General features: G+C 43.2%; 1 protein-coding gene and 1 long non-coding RNA gene across 3 annotated transcripts in view; both read right to left on the bottom strand.

Annotated features, from left to right (window-relative positions):
* The window catches only part of chst8 (carbohydrate (N-acetylgalactosamine 4-0) sulfotransferase 8), a 136,585-nt gene that overhangs the window by 6,854 nt on the left and 106,531 nt on the right, over nucleotides 1-23,200 (bottom strand). For both annotated transcript variants that reach the window (XM_052064370.1, XM_052064368.1), the window contains exons 3-4: nucleotides 4,116-4,153; nucleotides 271-708 (exon numbers count right to left, since the gene is read on the bottom strand). In XM_052064370.1, coding sequence (XP_051920330.1) covers nucleotides 271-708; nucleotides 4,116-4,153 — 476 coding nt within the window. The remainder of the gene's footprint in view (nucleotides 1-270; nucleotides 709-4,115; nucleotides 4,154-23,200) is intronic.
* LOC127600067 (uncharacterized) lies at nucleotides 19,238-21,285 on the bottom strand. The gene is made up of 2 exons (XR_007962244.1): nucleotides 20,101-21,285; nucleotides 19,238-19,440 (listed from the first exon to the last, which is right to left on the bottom strand). It is a non-coding gene; the product is annotated as an uncharacterized LOC127600067 (long non-coding RNA).

Below are 23,200 nucleotides of genomic sequence, written 5' to 3'. Positions count from 1 at the left end.
ATGGCAAAAATATAGTGGTACCTTCAGCTTACGAGTTCATTCTCTGAACTAGCTTCGTAACTCAATTGACTTGATTTTCAAATCAATCTGACCCATTGAAATGATTTGAAATGCCATTAATCCGTTTTAGTACTAACCAAATATTTTGCCCATTTTGTGTTAAAAACAAGCAAACAACAAAAAAAAAAAAACCAAAACAAAACAATGGCCTCGTGAGTGACATGAGCCGTCCTCTATATTGGAACAAATCATCCCCCCCCTCCAAAACACCTGGCAGTAGAGGAGCTTGTGCTTGTCCTCCACAAAGATGTTCGTCACGAGGTGCTGCGTGATGGTCTTGGAGGCGTTGCTCTTGTACTTAGCGCACATCTCCTTGGTGAGCTGCCGACGTTGCTCCAGGATGCGGGTGAGCTTCCTCCAGCGCTGGAGGGAAAACAATCCTGGCAATGTAGAAGAGGAGGAGGCGGAGGAGGGAGACTTGTTGATGCGCTGGATGGGAGGACTTGTTTTCAAGAGCTTGCGGTGCTTCTTGGAGATGTGCTGCGAGCCCAAGTCCTGTTCTTGAGATCCACCTGTGACCAGCTGTTCTCTCTTCCAGAACTGCGGGAACTGCATGGGGGTGATTGGACTCGGCACTACGACCTCAGCCATGTGGTGCTCCTGATAGCCGTTAGATTTTCCTTGGTCTTTGTCCTGAGGAGAAACAGTCTGGGGAGGGGAGATGTTAAATATGTACATGCTTATTTGTGCAATCTTTCAAATTTGTTTCTCTTAGTTCCTCATTTTACACAGCTTGTGTAGCATTATTACGGTAATGCTAACATGCTAGCTTTGCCATTGCCTGTGAATGAGGTGACCTGAAGCTAAATTAAAGGCCTTATCTTAATTTAGATCATCATATCTTAATTTAGCATTTGCTTTAGCCTTGTGGTCTTTGTGTTTGGTATGATGAATGCCTATGCTATTTTATGTTATTTCCCGTTATTTAATGGTGGATTGGAAACTTAGTGTAAGTTTCCTTAGTGTAAGTGCCTGAGTTTGGTTTATGTAGCAATGGTAACAGCAGACACATGTTTAAAAAAAAAAATCTGACAAACTAAAAGTCTTAGTTCAGTATTACTCAGTATTTGAACAATATTTCCTGCTTATCTTTTAGCTTTTTCTTTTTGGGGTGCATTTGTCCTGAGGAGAAACAGCTGACATAAAACACATAATTAAATTATGTGAAGTAAAATTGTAAATAGTACTGCGATTTATCCATTGTGTTCATATTGTATTTAATTGAAAGATGTTTGTTGTTTTTTTTTCTCTTTCTCCTTTCTTCTTTCTACATACATTCTTGCTGCTGGAGGCTGTAAATTTCCCCAGTGTGGGACGAATAAAGGATATCTTATCTTATCTTATGAGTACCGTTTCACTAGATTATCACCAATAAATCGGAAAAAGGAAATTAAATTGACTTACTTTAATATTATGAACCTTCAGACAAACCGAGATGCATCGTAGGTAATATTTTGGTCCACATCATATCATTTTCAAGGGGAAACTATGGAATTGTTATTCTTTTTAGTAATTTATTGTAGAGACGGTATTTCATTGGACACCGTAACATGAAGCAAGACAAATGCAAAGGCGTTCAAAGACCAATATCAAAACAATAAAACTAAAGCAGTCACAATGCACACAACAATAGACAATCAGAATAACATGCACATCAAAGGCAGCACAAAAAAATAATAATAAAAAAGAAATAAAGTTGCAGCTTGCAAATGTTTTGGAAAAAACAGGATATCGCTGTTATTCGTAGTCCAGACATTTTCTTTTGAGATTTTTAACATCATGGTTACTTTCAACCATGTACCCCTCCATAGGGCTTCAGTATATTGACTAATAAATAATCTCTGATGTCGAAATAAATCACTACAAATAAGTACTACAAATTATAATTCAATGAAAAACATACCCCCACCCAAAAAAAACATAAATTAAAGAAATCAATAATAGCTAATACTGCATGTTAACAAGTGGATTACAAAACATCACTAAAATGTCCTGCCAAGCCAATCAATGGCTGGCAACTTGAGCGCCATCGCTCAGGAGGATGCGTGGAGCAACATTGCACAGGACACAATCAATACACAATCCTAGACCTGATAAACTCTACTCCTAGGAGGCCGGTACTATTACGTGAGGCAATTGAAAGACACCCGTTGTGACCAGATTCAACGAATCCAAATAAAACGGTGAAAAAAAACCAAGCAATGAATGTTTTTTTTGTGAGCTGCCACCCACACAGTGCAACACTTAGTTCTGAAGTGCACCGCTAGATGGCAGTGTTGCACCATGTTGAAGTTACACAGCGGCCAAATCCATCTTGGACCAATGATTAGGTGCTGCCATTATAGAGATGGATCATAAACACTTAGTGGCATGTTTCAATTTGAATATTCTAATGGTCATGATGCCTAGGGCCACCGTGCATACTGAGGTTTGATTTCAATGAAACGTTTTGATGGTTTCATCAGATTACTGGACTCATTTTACCAGTACGATGCGACAGTGATGTCATCCTGGTTCTGGGATCATCCCTGCAGGCTGAATAAAAGGCCAACAAGCTCTGCGTGGTGAGACGGGATAAAGACCCTGTTGTAAATCTACTCCACAATCGAGTTGTCTACGTTGGAAGTTTTTAAAAAGAACTTTTGGTCAATTCAAGATTTTTCAGCATTTTGATGTTTGTTTGTTTTTGCGGCCATATGCCTGTTGCAAAAAGCATACACAACAAAGTCCCTCTGAAGTGAAAACAAAAACGTCTTATGAAGCTGACACACCAACACAGTATGGCCATTTAAAATGAATCATCATGAAAAATAAAAAAAATAAATAAAATGCCATGTATATGACACCTGGCTTCAAGTAGTGAAAAACAGACATTCTTTCAGCTCTGTCAGCTTTAGCGCTGCTAAACTTTCATCTGTCAATCAAATGCGTTCGTATGTCTAGCATATGCTATCGCATTCCGATATGTTTGAGCTGCCAAAATATATCCGCTTTAAGCATCTGGTGGCTGGAATACAATCCGAATCCATTCCACGATGAGAGGTGCTAGCCAACATCTAGCTCGCGGCCAAAGAGGCTTCCGGACGCCACAGACCGACGGCTGGATCGTCTATGGCTGTGTACAAATTCATATGACCTTTCAATCTGGAGTTCAAATCTGGCATTTTTTTTTCATATAGACTGGCACCTGAGCGATGACTGCTTCGGAGTACACTTTCATAGCCGACACTTTTCTGCTTTTCTTCTATACTAGGCTTGCCATTTTTAGACGGACAAGTAAAGCGTACAACTCTTTTGATTTTTTCATGCAACTACACAATTTATGTGAGGTTTGAGTGGCGAAGTGGAGATGCTAACCTTTTGTGACAGTGTGGGTGTGTGTGGGGGGGGGAAGGGGGGGTCTACAACAAACATGCTCCCCATGCATATGCTTTTCACAAACACGCCAGATGTGATGTTTATTTCTAATTGCTAAAAATGTCCTTTTCGCCCAGAATGATGGCCCTAAAATAAATAACATTTGACAAGGATTGTGAGCAAAGAATATCAGAACATAATTATAATATCAGTGTTAATTCTGAACAAATGACCGGATATCAATTTCTAGGCATCGTGAGCTGTACAGCTCCTAAATTGCTTTTGCTGCCTTCCATTTCACGTTTGGCATATTAACTAATTGAAGCAATACCATGCACGAATAAAATGTTATGAATAATATATCTATCTATCTATACATTATATAGTATATATTAGAAAATTTCCATTTAAAAATATTGGCACTTATTTGTTTGTTTGGGAAAAAAATCCCACGGAATAGTCTTTGATAACATAAGTCTCTTGGCGGGGACACAATTCAAAACAAGGGGTGTTGTGCTCCAACTCGGGAAGTAGTTTGATCCGACTAAGACGCGGTGCTGGATACTGCTCGAGGTCAGCTCCTCTTACACTGATGCCATCAGACACGCTGAGAGATACAAGGCCGACAATCACTCCTTTTGCTGTAGAGAAGAGCTATTGCGTGTGTGCGTGTGTGTGTATCTGTGTAGTAAACATACCTCCCTGGATTGCAGCACAGTTCCACTGAGCTTCATACCTGTGGGGAAAGAAGAATAAAATAAGTAAAGAGGAGTTAAAAGAGTCCATTCAAGACTATGGAGTCATCTGACATGAGTTTTTATGGTCACCATAGTGACGGGTGGAAGCTTTATTGGCAGATTTAAGGAAGCGGAACCGATGATGTTTATTACTCTGGATGTTCCCCCACCCCCACCGCACCCCCAGATATAACCAGCAACATGTCCTTAAACCAGCTGTCATTTAATCAGGCTGACAGTTGTAAATGGGCCTACATGGCTGCTGATGGGTGGTAGTCGAAGGAAAGCGGGGGAAAGCGGACTGGGGTCTGCTAGGCGTAGACACCTTCGCCTAAGTGGCTTGTCACTTCCAGTTTGGAGGGTGGACGTGATGGATAACGGATGAGGAGGGGGGGGGGGATGGGGGCAAGTGTCGGGGATGGCATCCGCAACCTTCTTGAAGTAATGCGTTGGATTAGGGCAAGGGCGAGCGTTCTCCAGTAGATGGTGCTGTTTTCTCTTTCTAATAACCACAATTATGCCTCGGTAAACTGGAGTGGTTTCCGAGTCTTGGTATTTGTTGAACCCTTGCGCGTATTCAACACAAATTGTGTGCCGGATGCAGCATAGCAGAACATAACCAAGCCAACAGTGTAAATTCCTTTGTGATCTTAATTTTTGCCCCCTGTTAACCTAAAGCTGATGTGACTTCCCCCCACCCCCCCCCCCAAAAAATACCTCCCCAAATTGCTTGATCGTCTTGACATTTTCTTGTACCCTGCACAGATTTAAGATACTACATTCCAACTGAAGCAAGCCACTGATCAAACCCAAGACCAAAATTTCTGACACTGGGCAGCTCCAGATTTCCCCGATAATCCATTTCTCCATCAATTTTCTGATCCACTTTATCCTCACAAGGAGGCTATTTCCTGCTGTCTTCGGGCAGTAGGCGGGGGACACCCTGAACCGATCGCCAGCCAATCGCAGGGCACACAGAGACGAACAACCATCCACACTCAGATCTACTCACAATTCAGTGTTCAATCAGCTTGCCATCCATGTTTTTAGAATGTGGGAGGAAACCGGAATACCCGAAGAAAACCCACGCAGGTACATGCAAATTCCACACAGGGAGGCCGGAGCCAGGATTGAACCCACAACCTGTGCACTGTGAGGTTGAAGTGCTTCCCTGATAATCTTGAGATTTTATTGTACTCTGCAGATAGTCAATGAAAATGAAAAATAGCTGCGCCTGCTGGGGCTATTTTATTTTGGGTCAATAGATATGAACTAATATGCCTTGCCCAAAAGCTACTGAACTCCCTAACAATGGAGATTTTCCTTGTGGGTGAGGGTAAAGCCTCCTCCTTGTATTCCGTTACTTCTCTCTTATCTTAATTTTGGTTGTCTGTTTTTAATTGTAAATCTGTTCAATTGTAAATTGAAGGAAAACATTGATAAACAAAACGCTAGACAGTAAGAATATACTGCAGTCTGCATCTCACCATCATTTTGTTTGCTACCATAAAAGGTGTTGCTCCTATGCACTATTGTTTCAGATTAGCATGCCTGTTGCCTTCAGTGATGCAAAAGAAGAAAAGGAGGAGGAGGCGCAGCGGAGGAAGAGGAGGAGAAGAAGAAGCAGGTTGGTGGGGGGGGGGGGCAACCATGCGATATTTTCCAATCTTGTTTTGGTTCAGCTGTACTATTTGATCTCCTCACCCCTAATGGTCGCTCATGTAGGCTTGTGTGGATCCATCGCATGGTGTTGCCGTTTATAAAACGCAAGAATATTTAGCAACGCAAACACACACACACACACTCTAAGAAGTAAAGGGGAGAGGAGGAGGAGGATGCATTTTACCAAAGCATTTGCTAACGTGATGAGCCCCTCGGACGACCATCACGTCGACGTACAAGGCCGCTTATTGATCTTGAAAGGCCCATCGCGGTGGTAATTGAAATCTCCCAAGGTCTAATTGCTTCCCTCTGGAGGAGTTCCCCCCCGCCCCCCCCCCACTTTGCCTCCTTGCACCGTGTTTTTACACGTTTCGTCTCGGCTGTTGCTTCTGCCGACGCTACGCTTCACGTCTCACGTCTTTCAGCGTGTTTAACGCCGGAACGACAACTCCCTATGACGCCGCATTTGTTTTGTTCAAATGTATGGTGATTTCATTGCATCCAGCACGGGTTCAAGATAACCCGTGGTGGATTTAGCAAGGCTTATAGACTGTTGTTTGTCTCACGGTATGTTCTTTTTTTTCTTCCTCGACATGGAGCAGGCAAAATTGTTTTTAGCACAGAATGAAAACCCCCCAATTGTCACTCCAATATTCTCTCGGAAGCATGGTGGCTCGTAAATAAGCATTTCAGCAAATTCCAAATTCATTCGATTGATGTCACTCCAGCCATGGTTTTGTATTCGTTAACATAAGCCAAAAAGCAATTTTGCCGATCAAATATGAATTTCAAGTTACCATTTTTTTTTCAAACTTTAGGCCACGTTCACAAGCATTTTTTTGTGATAAGTAGCCATCCAGTTTCTATCGCACTTATCTATCATCATCATGTCGGGTCGCAGGTGCAACCGGTGCAAAAAAGAAAACTGAGCGAAGTTGTTGTCTTTCACAGGAAAGCTCGCTAGGTTGTTGACTCTTCCACAAATCAGCGGCAAAACAGTTTAAGTAGTGATAGATATGATATTCTTGCTGAACATGTGCTCCGTTTGCTTCCACAGACCGACAGTGTACCCAGGGTATGCCTCATTGCCGACCACGGCTTCGCCACAAATGAGCATTTTGTGCGGAGGTTATGCATGTCCACAATTGAATCTTTTTCCAGTGGCATGTCTGGGGATCCGTAAATACGCACAAAAAAAAGTTAGTCTGAAAGTGAATCCTGTAGAGTCGCTGATTAAATTACACAAATTTGTTGCAAAAGAGCCTTCAAATCCTTTGCAAATGGAATATTCTTTCAAGTCAAGATGCCCAAGAGAAGCTTTATTACGTCCTCCTTTAATGTAATCTATGGAACACATGTGATATACTGTCATTTCAAGCAAATTCCAAGGGGGCGGAGGGATTTGCAAACATCATTTATCTTTGTAGTGTCTCGTTGGTTATGGGTAATAGCGCCTGTTTGATTGCAATTTCACAGGCGGTCAATTTCACTCTGCGTAAGTACGCCATTGATTTTCGCCGTGGCGCGTGGCAAAAACAGCAATAAATTGTGAAAATTAACATGGAGCAGAAGTGGGCGATTCAGGTCACATGATTTGACTCGGCTCAGACTGAAGTCGCCAAATTTTGGGCGTGGATTGGCCCAAACGTTTGAAAGGCTTGACTTGAATTTGACTTGACTGACTTGAACGGTTGACAAGAGGTTAAAATTGTGCGTGCGGGATAGCGTATAATTATACATATTTTTTGAGAGAAATGATTTGTGTGGTGCACACAAACATGGTGATCCATTAGCATGCTACGATGCGGAGTGCTTTTTTTAATCCGCATGTGCTAACAAAGGTGGCGGGCGTTCTAGAGCCTATCCCAGCTGTCTTCAGGCAGTAGGCGGGGGACACCCTGAACCGGTTGCCAGCCAATCTCATATCCCAGCTGTCTTCAGGCAGTAGGCGGGGGACACCCTGAACCGGTTGCCAGCCAATCTCAGGGCGTGCAGAGACAAACAACCATTCGCGCTCACAATCACACCTAAGGAACAATCTCGAGCGTTCAAACGTACCACGCAGGTTTTTGGAATGTGGGAGGAAACCTGAGCACCCGGAGAAAACCCACGCAGGCCCAGGGAGAACATGAAAACTCCAAGCAGGGAGTCCTGAGCCAGAATCGAACCCTGACCCTCTGCACTGTGAGGCGCATGTGCTAACCAGTCAACCACCGTGCCACCATTAAATACACACACACACATACACACACCGACATACTTAAGCACATGAGCTCCAATATTGTGCTGACAGAATCTTGTGAGACAATGCTAATCACCTCCTGAAGCTTTGTCCTTTATTGCCCTCTACATGAAACCTTTCGAGTCTCGCCTCTCTGCAGGGCCCTGGAAAAAACTCCTTTGAATATTCATGCCAGCGACGCAACACGCGAGTGAGGGCCACATCATTAGTATTATCATCCTTCCCCTCACTTGAAGCCCTCTTGACGGAGATGCACAACATCCAAGCATCAATTTCGAGGAGGGGGGGGGGGGGGGGTTGAAAGGCCGAAAAAACAACAAGAACAAAAAATGCGGAAATTATGAGCTTGTTGTACCGAATGGGGCAGAGAGTTTTAACGAGCAACGGCGCAGACGGTGAGTATTCTCCTTCAGCTGGCAGAGCCTCCGACTGTACAACCGTCCATTTTTTGGGGGAATGGCAGTGCTGTACTACTGAAATAAAGACATTTAAAATAACCACTGCAAAGGCCCCGATCTTCCATGAGTTGACAAAGATGAAAACAAAGGACGTTGTCACTAGGATGTCCATCCATCCATCTTCCGAGCCGCTTGATCCTCACTAGGGTCGCGGGGGGTGCTGGAGCCTATCCCACCCGTCTTCGGGGGACACCCTGAATCGGTTGCCAGCCAATCGCAGGGCACACAGAAACGAACAACCATTCACACTCACACTCACACCTAGGGACAATTTAGAGCGTCCAATCAGCCTGCCATGCATATTTTTGGAATGTGGGAGGAAACCGGAGCACCCAGAGAAAACCCACGCAGGCCCGGGGAGAACGTGCAAACTCCACACAGGGAGGCCGGAGCTGGAATCGAACCCGGTACCTCTGCACTGTGAAGCCGACGTGCTAAACACTGGACTACCAGGCCGCCGTTTTCACTAGGATGTACTTAAAAAATGTAATTTTCCTTTCAAGCCTTGAAATTTCAAGCACCTGCCAGAATCCGTTTTTTTTCTTCAACACACTCGCTGTTCTCCTCGACGAGAACAGAGCGACACCATTCCCCAACCGTTCTGCATGATTTTCACCATTCCGTTCGCAACTTCTCGAGCCTGGAAAATTTTCACCACCTCCTGGCGCGAGCTGCGGTATAAAATGACGTCTGCCATCAAAGAGGACGGGGGAAAAAAAAACCCTCCTGAGTAACTGAATAAAACGGCATCTCTTCATTTCCAAATGAAATAATGAGCTCGGGTGAATTTGCAACGGTCACAGACAACATTTCTTTCATTTAGCGACCGTGTTGAAGTCTCATTAAACGAGGACGCGAAAGATGAGCGTCATACTTGCAAAAATAACCTGTATATTTAATACAGACCTCAAATACGATAAAAAGACCTCAAATACGAAGCTATTTGAGTTCTTGATGACGCAATGCATCCCGCCTGACCTTCCTCAGACCTCCACTGTGCAATCTCTTTTTTTCTTTTTATAAAACAGGATCTCAAAGGACGTGGTAAATAGAGAAATCCATAAAACGCTCGATGCTTCTGGGCGTCACGCATGCTCTAAACCTTTGAACTCCGATCCAAGTTCATGGCGGTGGGCATAAATCGCACACACACACAAACACACACAAACACACACACAGTTGAAATGAGTCCCTTCCTTCATTATTCCTCTTTCAATGCTATACTTCATGTTCAATTCAGTGCCAAGAGGAGGTAATATGTTCTACTTTTTACACTATGGGGAACATGCTCCCGTTTAATTTTAATATGTCGGTTGGAATTTAAAGCAATAGCATCAAAAATCAAGCACAGAGTCATGTTGATGTTTCTAATTTCACATATGGCGCTAAACCAGTGGTTGTTAACCTTGTTAGAGGTATCGAACCCAACTAATTCATTTGCGCATCCAACGGGAACCCTTAGTGAAAAATAAAAATATGATTCGAGAAGTGTTCCTTCAGTTTTGCCGGTGCGAGACGAGACTTGCTCAACTTGACTTGACAAATGATGCAGATAGGGCGCCGAGCACCATCGTGTCCCGTGATGCATGTGAATCCATCTTGGACATATTCATTTTTTTTGCTTGACATGGCATGTATGAAACCTTTTTTTTTTTCATCACACGACGTACGATCACCATAGTCACATGTAGACTACTGAGTGAACTCAATTTCCCGCAGCACTGTTTGGACAAGCAATGCCATGTGATCAACTGCAGCCAATGATGGCCAAGCGGGTGTATCGTAACGAAATGACGTGTTGAGTCGGCTGCGTCTTAACCTCCATGGCGGAGGCTCCGTCGAACCCCTGCGACTGATTCATCGATGAAGCCAGGTTAAGAACCACTGCGCTCAACCTTGCGGCTTGTGGTCATTTTAGCCACTAAGAAGCTTGAAACTCACTTGTATTGTTCGGCATTCGACTCAGCATGACTTAGATTTGTTCTTGATTTTACTGTTTGGTGCTTTCTACCGGCCCGGTAGTCCAGTGGTTAGCACGTCGGCTTCACAGTGCAGAGGTACCGGGTTCGATTCCAGCTCCGGCCTCCCTGTGTGGAGTTTGCACGTTCTCCCCGGGCCTGCGTGGGTTTTCTCCGGGTGCTCCGGTTTCCTCCCACATTCCAAAAACATGCGTGGTAGGCTTATTGAACACTCTAAATTGTCCCGAGGTGTGAGTGTGAGTGCGGATGGTTGTTCGTCTCTGTGTGCCCTGTGATTGGCTGGCAACCAATTCAGGGTGTCCCCCGCCTAGTGCCCGAAGACAGCTGGGAGAGGCTCCAGCACCCCCCGCGACCCTAGTGAGGATCAAGCGGCTCAGAAGATGAATGAATGAATGAATGCTTTCTACCGTCTTTTATTACCGATTTGTCTTACTGTTTATTGTGCATGTTAAATTGCTCCATGTACAGCACTTTGTATGCAGCGATGGCTGTTTGAAAGTGCTCTATAAATACCGTTGACTTGACTTGACTTGAAGAAAGTCATTTCCTGCGGGAAAAAGGCACAACACCCACGATGTAATGTACAGCATAAGACATAAGAGTCACGGAGGAAGTCGTGCAGCCCCACAGAAAGTGACCCAACAATTGCGGCCTCACAGGAAGGAAGTAATGCAAATCCAAGCGGAAATGAAGTCAACGCGGTTTCAAAGGAAGTAACTCAGTCACACGGGAAGTAAAAACGTTTTACAGGAAATAACGCAAGAAGTAGCGCAACCCGATTGGCTCTTTTGATTGGCACACAAGCGCAAACAGTTTAAAGTAAGTGGGCTCATATCTGATCTATTTCAGATGGGATGCGACTCAAAGGAGATAACGTGCGACGTTTGAAGACTGCTCCTGTGAAGAAACAACATTCCAAGCATTCTTTCCATTAATAGAAATCCAAACCGGGTTATCCTTTGTTATCATTATTTTTTTTTTCTGTCAGCGCGCTATTTATTTATTCAAACATGAGCACAGCAGGAGTAGAAACAACAAAACGACACGGATGGGAAGTGACTGGAAACGCATCAGCGATGCGACGATTCATTTCGACGGATCTTTCTCTGGGTGCATTCGAGGATATCGAGGACGCGAACAGGCATAGGGGCATGTTGCCATGGCAACTAAAGGTCTTGTGGGATGGGGCGGGTATATGTAAACAAATGCCGACTGTGTGAATTAGCTGAGGAGAGGCGAGACACGCTGGGCTCTTAATTGGCAGTAATCTTATTTGGACACTGCACGGCTCATGACCTTGGACGAGCGCATGCACGCACGCACGCCGAAAGTAAGGCAGTTACACAGAAAGTAACCAAAAGGATTAAGACGATCACACAGGAAGAAACGGGAGTGTACTGGAATTCATGTGATACAGCAACAAAGGAAATTACAATCACAAAGGAAGCACTCCAGTTAGTTACACAGTCCCGCAAAAAGTCAGAAGCCACCCGGTATTAAATATTGGGTCAACAACTAGAATCAACAACTTGATTTTTTTGTTGTTGGTGGTTTTTTTTTTAAATGTTATATTCCCTCCAAAAATATTCAATCGGAAAGGTCATTTTGTTTTTGTTGTGTCCTGAAGACATTTGATCGTCAGAACAACAGATTAATAAGAGTCAAAAGTTCAGAATGCCAGCTTTCATTTCGATGTATTTCCATCAAGATGCGTCAAACAACTCACCCGCTTTTCAAGTGAGCTAAAAGTGTTGGAAAAGACGTTAGTTATTCAACTACCGGTAGTTTGAAGTGAATAAAATCCACTAGTTGTTGCTGTGGCATTCTTCATTTAAAATGCTTTTCCAGTCCTTTACTGCAGCCCCATTCAGTTCTTGTTGGGGGGTTTTTTTTGTGTGTTTTTTTTTTTCGGGGGGCAGGGGGGGGGGGGCGGTTGAATCATTTGCAGATCCTCTCTCCGTGAAGAAAGAGTGCAAAAGCTTGTTTGTCCACGAGCGCCTGGTGCTTGACGTGCAACCAAACCAGCGGTCGACAGCGGATGAACGGATAAATATAACAACGGCCCCATTTGGAGCAACCCAAGGTGCCATGAAGGGACACCGAAATGTCTTCGTTAGGCCTCCGTGCTCTCCCTGTTCACCTCGATTTGCGGCGTGGTGAAGAGCGGAATTACTCCGTTGCCCGACCTCTGCTCTGAGTTGAGCGTCATACACAACCGATCTCGATCACACCGGCACGCAGGTCGACTAAAACTATCCAATATATTATGACACACCCGTTGGGCCACTTCATTAGGCACAGTCTCATATCATCCGATAATGAAGCCATTCTCACCTCATTATACATCTGCATATAAATGAAGAAAAAAAATCATATATGAAGGGTATACAAGAAAAAAAAACATTTTTGTAATAACAACATGGTGTGTATGAGGTTCAATGGGTTTGACTTGTCAAACGTGTTCTAAGCATGGATTTAAAATGACTTAGTGAGGTTGACTGAGCTGAGATTTGAATATATTTGTTCCATATCTGGCCCCCCTGTCCCCCCTCATACATTTTGGAGTATTGACAAAGCTCCGTTTTCTTCACATGAGCTGCGTGCCTGTTTTTATGCACAGAAACGTGGCTTTTTCCAAGTTCAGAGGCTGCTTAACAATACAAGGTGTCCCCCCACAAGGGCAACAAAGGCAAGTGTCTGTGGACCAATTAAGAAAAAGCAATTCGACCGTTCAGTGAGGACCGGAGAATCACCTGGATTTTTTTTTATCTCCAGGCAACCGCATCTCCATCGCCAGCCTTCATTGTCAACATGCCCGCCAGCAAGAAACCATTGCACGGGGCCACAGCAACTCCTGATTAGCCTCCAGTATGCCCCCACCGCCCCCCACCCTCAGCCCCGACCTCCATTCTCGCTCGTTATCCTCATTCGTTATCAACACTCGCTTATTTTATTTCACTGATTTATTTACTTTCCAACCCAGTCCAAATGTGTGTTCTCAGGAGCAAAGAAAAAGTACTCTCTACTTCTGTGCTCCGTGTTCTGCCCTCAGGCGACAGTCATAAGCTAAACAATGCAAACAGCCTGTGGCCAGTTTGTTGAAAAAAGTAATAAAATATATAAACACCGATAAGGGGCGGGGGTGGGGGGCTGTGCAACATTCAAAATTCAATTAGATTGGGAGGATGAATTTGTATGTGAATTGGCTCCAAGCCATGTGATGTTGAATTGAAGATGAATTTGAATTACAGGAAGTGGAATTGAAATGAAAGATTCACTGTGAAATTCACTTGAATTGTGCATCGGTAATTTTTTTTTTTTAATTTCAATTCTGCTCCTTGTTTGTCACCTCAATTCGTATTCAAATTGAGTCCCCAGAGCGCAGGCATCATTTAAGAACAAGGCTTGTTTGGGCTGCAGTTTACACACCTGCTGTCACATCAGTCTTTGAGTGTGTGTGTGTGTGTTCCATGAGGAGGAAAACATCTCAAAAATGACAAACTTCTGCCAAGCAAAACCTCTGACAGATAAGGCAAAGGAGTAAAAAAAAAAACCCTGCAAAACTTTCGCACTTAGTATTCGTCAATCCGTTGTTTTTGCCATATTCAATTGTAGCAAGTTCGCACAGAGTCTGCATCGATTGAGTACAGCTTGAGGTTGTTTTGTCGTCCAAGCAGACACTCGAGTATGTCTTTCCACTGTTCAGGAAGGCCATTTGGTGAAAATTGCTTAATGGCTGAAATAAACGATCATTTATTATATGACAGGATCGACTTGCATATTTTGCAACTGATCGTGCCATTGATCTCATTTTTGGTCAAATATTTCCATGTGCTTGATAAACTGACCGACTCACCCTTTTTCTTTTCATTCTCATTTCAGTGAGCCATCCGTGTTGTGGCCACCAAAACGCTTGCGATTGCCAATCGATCGATTTCAAGCTCTAACCGTCATTGTGGAGTGGTAGAGTCGATGCATCGACTAGTCAATTCTACGAGTAGTGAGGCAGATGGAAAGATAGACGCATAGATGGAAAGACAGTCACATTGTAAGGATCGGACAGATGGATAAACAGACCGGCAGAGAGCTGACAGAACGACCAGCAGATCGATTATCCCGCAAACTGCTGGAGTCGATCAGTCCAACCGAATAGACCGATAGATAAGAGTTCACATTTATTTAATTCATGATGCTGGATCCTATCTTGTCCTCTTTGTCTCTCTACCAGTCTATCCAACATCCATCCATCCATTCGTATTTATCCATCATGTTTCTGTCCCTTTGTTTACCTGTCCTGTCTTTGCCCTTCCCTCTTTTCTGTAGCTGCTGTTTAATGTGTAATAAATGTGTAATAAATACTTGCTGTCAAAGGGGGGGTGAAAAAATTCAAAGTTTCATTTTCCAGGATCCACACCTTATTGGATTCTGATGTAACATTGCCCATTGCCCGTCACTCACTTTTGATCGGCCAACAATTGCCCTGCAATGCACTCAGCAGCATAGCCCATCTGCTACATGGCAGTTGTAATAGCTGAGCCTCAATTTGCAGACATTTCCTTATATATATTTTTTTCTTGCTAGTGCCCATAAAGTAGTCTTGCTTAAAGAATTGAGTGGCAAATTTTCTGAGGCAAAGTGCCCGGTGTCAACGTCTGTCTGATTCACTGGCTTTTGCATTTAAAGTGATCGCAGAGGCCGAGTGCTTTCCCTGCTTCTGACGTGTCAGACTCCTTTTCGCCCGCCTGTCAGGGAGAACGCTAAAAAAAAAGGTGAGCAGAGAGGCACGCTCGCCTCGGATATGCCACTAATTTGACAGTGCTCGGAGAGGCCGCGAAAATAATTGGAGGAGCGTTTACGTGCTGACAGATCGGGCCAACCAATCAAAGCATTCCGCTTCCCGCGGACAGGCCGGGATTTAGCAGACGAGACAGGTTTATTTACCTAAAGAAGCAGTGGATTAATTTGACAAACTAGACATGTGGCCTTTTGTCTAGGCTGTTTGTGTCTGAAGGGGGGAGCAGTCGGGAGCATACAAATGATGCTTTTTGGGATAAACAGCGAGGAACAAGCCAACGCTGGCCAGTGCTCACGCTTATGGATGTGTCGAATTGGGCAGACTCTTCAAAGTGCCTCCTGTCAAGAAAAAAAGGCTAAACGTTTGCGTGCCTGTCCAAAGTACAAAACGTCAGGCTCGGCTCATTCAGAGTCGTTTCCATTGAAAGATTTCCAGCTTCGAGTCAGAGCATCCCATTAGCATCATGCCTGTCCAGAGCTTCAAGAGGGAATTACCTGCATCCTTCAAACCGCAACATCCCATACAATAAAGCAACTCAGACGGAAACATCACACTAAGACAAGCGCAATGGAATAGCAATGAAAGTTGGAGTTCCTGACAAAGGGAAGTGGAGAGAATACCAATGAAAGTCAAGTTTTCCGGCTGGAAAATGTGACCCAGAAAACTCAATTTTTTTTTGGACAAGGAAAAATGCTTTGGAATACCAATGGAATGTTGCCGGTGAGGAAAAACTGCAACAAAATACAGTCGGAATTTCTGACCAGGGAAAGATGCAACAGAATATTTATGAAAGATGGCGTTTATAACTATGAGAAGGGCAAAGCAATAGCGATAAAAATTGGCGCTCCCGACTAGGAAAAGTGCAATGCAATATTAATGAACATTGGACTTTCTGATTCGGAGAACTGGAATGGAATGCCAACAAAATGTGGAGTTGCTGTCGAGGGAATGTGCAATTGAATACAGTGCCAATGAGAATTTTCTTTCTGACTCAAAAACATGCGAACACAAAACCGCAAGAGTCGAGGCTTCGGACTGGAAAGAGTTTACGAATGAAAATTGGGAGCTGGGAGTACCATGAAGAGTGCAATCAAATATCAATGAAAGGCTTTGTCTCTGACTTAGACAACTCTAGTTGGTTACTAAAAGTGCATTGTATGGAGTGTAGCCATTTTTATTCCTTGATTAAAAGCTATATCTGGACAGTTCTTCGCTTGGGCAAATTCAGAATGAAATTGCTCGCCCCCGTTCAAAAACGGCCAATGGTTGAGAGGTGATAAAATCAAAAGTGTACGCGCTAAACCAAATTTACTTCATGCTTCTTGCACTCGGAAACAACTACGTTAGTGGTGACACTGGAAATTGTCACCTACATTTCCCCTTTTCACCTTAATAAAAAAACACCTATAAATGCCACAAGATGACAAAAAGAAACAAAACAACCACAAAAAAAAAACGCTGCCTTTCGATTGGACAATCTGTGAAGCTCCTCCCCCACAGTTAAACATATTGCCTTGGCACCAAGGTGCCACAGGATGGCACCAAAGCAATAATTTTATATTTCAACAGTGCTTTGACATGAGCACACACACACACACACACACACACACACGTTCCACTGCAGATGACGACATCAGAAGGAAGCCATCAACGTCAGCGGTGTTTGTCTTCCAGATGGTCAGTGAAGATTTGGCCCGCGGTTGTTGACAGAAATCTTCAAACTTTTTTCGAAGCTCTGTGACGGGATCTCGTTTGCACACTTTTCGTTTTCTCTCTTCTCCCTCATATCCATCGGGCCAACCTGCTTCTCCTCTATCCTGTCCTCCTACCAGCCGCTCCCGCATCAGATTTCTCCCTTTCTCTTCCCTGGCTGACAGGATATGCATTCTCATCCTCCCACCACCTTATCTGGAACTCTGGACGTCGCTTTCTGCCCTATCGTCTGTCTTCCCCCTGGAAAAAAGCGATGCTAGCAGAGCCTCTCAGCATCGAAAGGTCTTTGACTAAATTAACAAAAGACAGATCTCGATTGAACTGTCGGGAAACGTCAGTGACAACAAAGGCAGGGCTGATTTTTGTTTTCCTAACGGGAAGCTCTTGCACTCACTGGCTAATTCTCAAGCTGATCGTCAAACTTTGACGCCATGCTCCACTCACACTGGATGGCAGAGGCAAAAATGCTTTGGAGCTCATTTGCCGAAGTAAAAAAGACTGGCAAGCATCCCACAGCACACGAGTGGGCTACGACAGCCTGCTTGGGAATCACCGGTCTTGGCTAACGGTTTCCGATTGCAAGAAAAATAATTGGCTCGAAACAAAACCGCCCACTTCCTGTTCGATCCATGTGTCCTTGAAACATCATATTCAGACATGCCTACTTCTAAAAACGAGACACAGTCTGGATAGTTTTCAAAATTCTGAACAGTAGAGCAGCTTTGAAAGTAGAGCCTAGAGAGGGAGGGGGAAAAAAAACAAAAAAGCTTTCTAACCCATGCAAGCGGCAGTTCTTACTTAACAAGTGGGCAGGACCCCACTATTTGTACACGCGCCATTACGAAAAAATATATTCATTTGTCTGATTCAAATAACATGCCCGAAACGCGTATAGTAATGACTAGGGGGCCATACGCATCCAATCAATCATAAAAGCAAGAGGCTTAGTAGTAGAAGCGCAGACTTACTAATGGAAAATGACAGACTCTGACAGCGGGAGAGTGAGCTGAGTCACTGTGGGCGGGCGAGCGATGAATAAAAGAATAGGCCAGCTGTCTAGATAGCTGGCGCCGTCTTGCCACTCCTTTGATACCGACACCATTTGCGCCGCTCTCCCTTGGTAATCCTGCTCATTACAACTCCGTCGTCCCTCTCTTCCTTGGCCATGGCCAAGAAAATGGAGGGGAAAAGGAAGGGAAGGAATGTGCTGGCTCTCTAAACCTACCTGTTTTACGCTGTTTTTATTATTTTTTTTAAAATAAAGTTTTCAAAGCTCGAAGCTATTCTATATCCGCCTTTTATTGACATACAGTACATACACATTTACTTCATATAAATGGAAAAAAATGTCAATCTTATACCTCCAAAAAACTGGACGGATAAGTACAGTGGTACTTCTACTTAGTAAATGAATTGGTTCTGGAAGAAATTTCTTAACTGGAAAACTTTGGAAGTAGAGACGCGTGTTCCATGTAACTGCCCTAACTTGTTCCAAGAGCCCTCAAAGTTCAGGCATAAATGTTTCCTAAAGCACAAAAATGCATCGAAATATGTAACAAATACATGTTACAATTAGATTATTACACAATAAATGAGAGTTGTGCATAATTTGATAGACCATGAATAGAGTAAAGAATAAAAACTATGGTCATTTAACTTTTAACTGCGTACGTTTGCTTTTGAAGGCTTTGAACAATCCTTTGAAAATGTCCAAGGCAAACATCAGCATAGTGAGCTGACTAGTGAACACTTTTTCATTTACGTAAAACTATGTAAAGGCGCTGCATAGATACATATCCGTCTATCCACACACATCGACACAATCGGTAGAAGTCCGTCTTCGCCAATGGGATGCCAGGATGATGCTCGGTAGTAGCCAATGACAGGGAAGTTATGAGTATGTTGCATTCAGGGAACTTGGAGCTGCGAAAAGCAGACGGTACAGTATTTTTACCTTTCGTTTCTCGACATGTTTTTTCGTAACAAGAGGCAATATTTTCCTGTTGAAATATTTCGGAACTTGAACATTTCATCTGAAGAAAAGCTCGTGAGTAGACGTACCTCTGTCGATAGTGATTCACATTTACAAAAACTGACATCAGTTTTGGATCCCGCACTCCCCCAAAAAATTAAAAACAGTGTCAGACCTAACTCAAAAATTGCCTTCCTTTAGTTACTTATAGTAAATAAATAACATTTTTGTGACCAATGAAGTGATATTGGATAATGCATGCTTTTTTGTTGTTTTTTAAAATTTATTCAGTAGAAGCTGTTATCGTCGTAACAGTAGGACTCTGACCCGAGTTGTCATGGGAACACAAGCCGGATCGAACACTGGCCCAGAAGTATGATGCAAATGTAAACAAACAATATGGCTGGAAATTGGAAGCATTAGAGGCACAAAGGGGAGCCAGGAGGACATTTATTTACTCAGCTGCTGAAGGATGCGAGAGCAGAGGCGGGGGGAGAGGGGGGGGGGGGGGGGGGGCAACGGGGGCCAGTGCCCCTGTAGCACTGATTCTGGCCCCCCCTCCGAGTGTAGATTACGCAATCGCGCCGAGTCGCCGGCGCGAAAGGTGGAACCAAAGTGCGTGATTTAACATTCTCGTCGGACCCTTTAGTGCGCTGCACCACTTAAAAATGAGCGGGAAAATGAGAAGCAGTCCGCAGAGAAGGAAATTACCACGACGTGCGTGTGTATGTGTGTAACTTTTTTAGTCTCCCTTTATATTTTAATTTTTATTTAACAGGATCAATATATAAGACATTGCCTTTTAAAATTTGGATAATTATGTGCATGTAAAACATATCGCTTCAGTGTATTTGCAATTTTTGTCCCCCGGCAGGCTGGTACCATATCATCCCCTGGCTTGAATATTCTCAACAGATGGACACGGCGTATTGTTACGCTTGCAGACATTTTAGCCCTCCTAATACTGTTTTTTTCTTATCACTGTAATGTTATGACTCCAATTTACAATGTTTGAAGAAATAAAAAAAGATTTCGAATCTGTCTTTTTAGCCCTGGGTTGAATGTACCCCGCCCATCAAAACCCCTGGCCCCAGCCCGGCCCCCTCAGTGAAATTGATCCAGAACCGCCCGTGTGCGGGAGGCATCTATTGGATGGAACTCAATTGTGATTGTATACTGTATTGGTAATAATAACACAAATTATGACCAACACATGAGAAATTCAATCAAGTGAAAGTTGATTTACAAACAAACAGGTGGGAAAATTACACGGTTGCAGTTCATAGTACAAGAACTGGAATTTGGTTAAAATGTCAGATTCAAACCAAAATGGCCGACTTGCAAACATGTGTTTCCTCATGCAAAAAAATTATGAGTTATAGGTCATGGAAAATCATCTGATTGCCATTTTCCTATAAATTGCCATTTTTGTTTCAAAGTCCTTTTCTAATGTCTTTTTCTACAATTCATATTTCTTACAACAAATGTCAGATTTGAATATTGAGGTAGAGGCAAATGATGCATGAATTAATATGAAAGTCAGTTTATCTACTGCCTTTGTATTTTACAGGGATAAACTGACATTGTTCTTTATTCTAGTCATTCATTTCCCTCATTTCATTCTGGTCCTCATAATTCTTTATAAAAAGCCAAGTTGTGAACCATTGAACATCTCATCCTATTCATTGACAGTACTTTCAGACAAATGTTGCACATTTTTACTCAGTCTGGCTGCTTTTTATCAGAATTTAAAAAAAATGTTGTTTGCCTTCACACCCGATAAAACTGTTTTCCCGCCCCCACGATTAGAGCGTGATAAAAATAGAAGTTGACTTAAATCAGTTGATGTGGGGGTGAATGGCGGCACAGTCCAAGCTCATTCTTGAGTCTTTGTACGTTTCAACTCTGCAGTCAGTCGTTTCAGGTAAAAGATACGGTTTGTTATTAATATGCAGCCGCTGTTGCCGACCGTTTGATGCCGCTGACCTAAAACTTTAAGCTTATTTTTATCAGTGTTCTCAGCACAGCCACTTTGGGCAATTTCATAAGTGAGCTTTCCCTGCCTTGTCGGAATGGATCGCTTTTGTGTGTGTGTGTTTGTGTTTTCTTTGTTTTGTTTTGTAGCGCTTAGTTGGAGCAAAAGTTCCAAAAGAAAGGCAAGTTTGAGAATTAGACTATTCAAAATTTCCCCTTTTAACAGTGTGATGTGCAAACTCCACTTTCTGTGACCTATAAAATGCTCCCTGCTGGTACTGTTTGTTTTCAAACTACAACAAATGTCATACGCTATAAATGACAAATTACATATGCTACTATGACATTCAAAAGACAGTAATTAGTTCCATATAACACATTACATGCATTTTGGAAAAAACGTGCCCATGATTGGCAACTGCTGCGGCACTTTTTCCAAGTTGCACAACTTTGACAGTGTTATGAGATGCACAAAAAAAAAAAAGACGAGAAAAAGTGAAGTGCAGACAGTGATGACATGACACTGAAAGACAGAGCTGGGGCGAAAAGAAAGTTATTCCAAAATAAAACTAATAGTGTGTGTGTGTCTGTGGGTGCCATACGCGTAGACAGCAGCCGAGTGTAACAATACATGACCTAAATATGACAAGGGAGTCAAAGAGAAGGAGAAGATGTGGGGATGACAACGTGGTCTCTCTGCTGCCTCTCACTCTATCATCATCCCTCCATTCAGGTCACTCATTCACATTCTGTCATTCCAAAAGCCTGTTTCTTCTCTGCTTGACTTAGGATTGCAAAGGTTTTCTTTTTCCCCTTGTGCATGCATACTCCCAGACCCAATTTAAAAAAAAAAGCTTTTGACATGAGCATCGATTTATATAGTATGAATAAAAATGTTTTTTTTGGGTAATTTGAATGATAGAGTTTATAAAAAGTATTGACACAAGGGGCTCTGTATTCATTCTTAAAGTGCAGTTTTGCTAGAATTGGCGCAGATAGAATTGGGCGCAAGGGGTCGTTTGCGCTGTTGTGTGCCGTTGTGGGATGGAACATCGTCGAGTCCCAGCCAATTGTGGCGGCATCACTCAATTGCATTAAAAGCAGGGCAGTTGGAGCGCACACAGAGTTTGCGCAAACAAAAAGGCTCATAAGATCTCATCTTGCAGATTATGTAGTTGGCCACACATGATTTTAAAAAAAAAACAACTCTGCATTTGAGACCTTAACAGACCTATATTACTGTATGTCCTGATCGTCACTCAAATAGAGACGAGGCATTTTTGATTGACAGTCAGGTGATTACCATCCTGGGAGAAGATTTCAAAGCAAACAGTCAAAGAGGAGGAGACAGGCTTTCTGACTGCAGCGCCTGCTAATGACGGCGGCCCACAAACCCACATCGCTTGATGGATCAGCGTCGTGCATCATGTCAGCAGCCACAGCAGCAGCGTATGAGGCATTATTAATGACAAACACTTTAAAGGTTATTAAAGCTTCAGCTCCAGGCCACGGGCTGACAGCCAGGAGCGGTGGCCAGCTGGGGATTGGTCTGGTAATGAATAAATGAATGACCTGCTTAGCCCAAAATAATATAGCGGGATGTTAAAAGAGTGGGGAAGTAAAGCAGAATGATTTACAAAAGTAGACATGGCTGGTGGGAATGGTTAGGTGACACATTTTAGTCACAAGGAGGCAGAGGGCTCATGTTGGCATCTATCTATCTATCTGTACGGTAGATATAAATCTGTGAAAGACACACCCCATTTAGAGTACCGACAAATTTATTCATATTGTAAAATAAAAGCAAGTATTCCACTGCATCATACCCTGTCAAATTGAACTGCAGCCTACTGTATCGAATTGGAATCTCGCTGAATCCAAATCGTTTCACTTTGGTCTGGACCGTCCTTGAATCATATCGCATCACAAGGATCAAAAAACATATTGAATTGTCTTTCATTGAGAGGATGTGATTATTTTTGTCACGTCCCAGCGAAGCATCTGAAAGAGAATTGTGGATGGCAATTAAAATGGAATGCTGCTGCAAAACGTGATCTGCTCTATCTCACGAGCACTCGTGAGCACTTTGAAACAGTAATTCATGCCTTCATCACACCCCGGCTGGATGACTGTTACTTTGGAGTCAGACAATCCTCCATTAAGCATCTCCAGTTGGTCCATAATGCTGCTGCTCGCCTCTTGACTGGTATTCCTAAGAGGGAGCCTATAACTGCTACTCTGGCATCCTTTC

This window comes from Hippocampus zosterae, chromosome 4, assembly GCF_025434085.1.
Source record: "Hippocampus zosterae strain Florida chromosome 4, ASM2543408v3, whole genome shotgun sequence".
Classification (NCBI taxonomy): Eukaryota; Metazoa; Chordata; class Actinopteri; order Syngnathiformes; family Syngnathidae; genus Hippocampus; species Hippocampus zosterae.
This window is presented reverse-complemented; position numbering and strand designations above follow the sequence as displayed.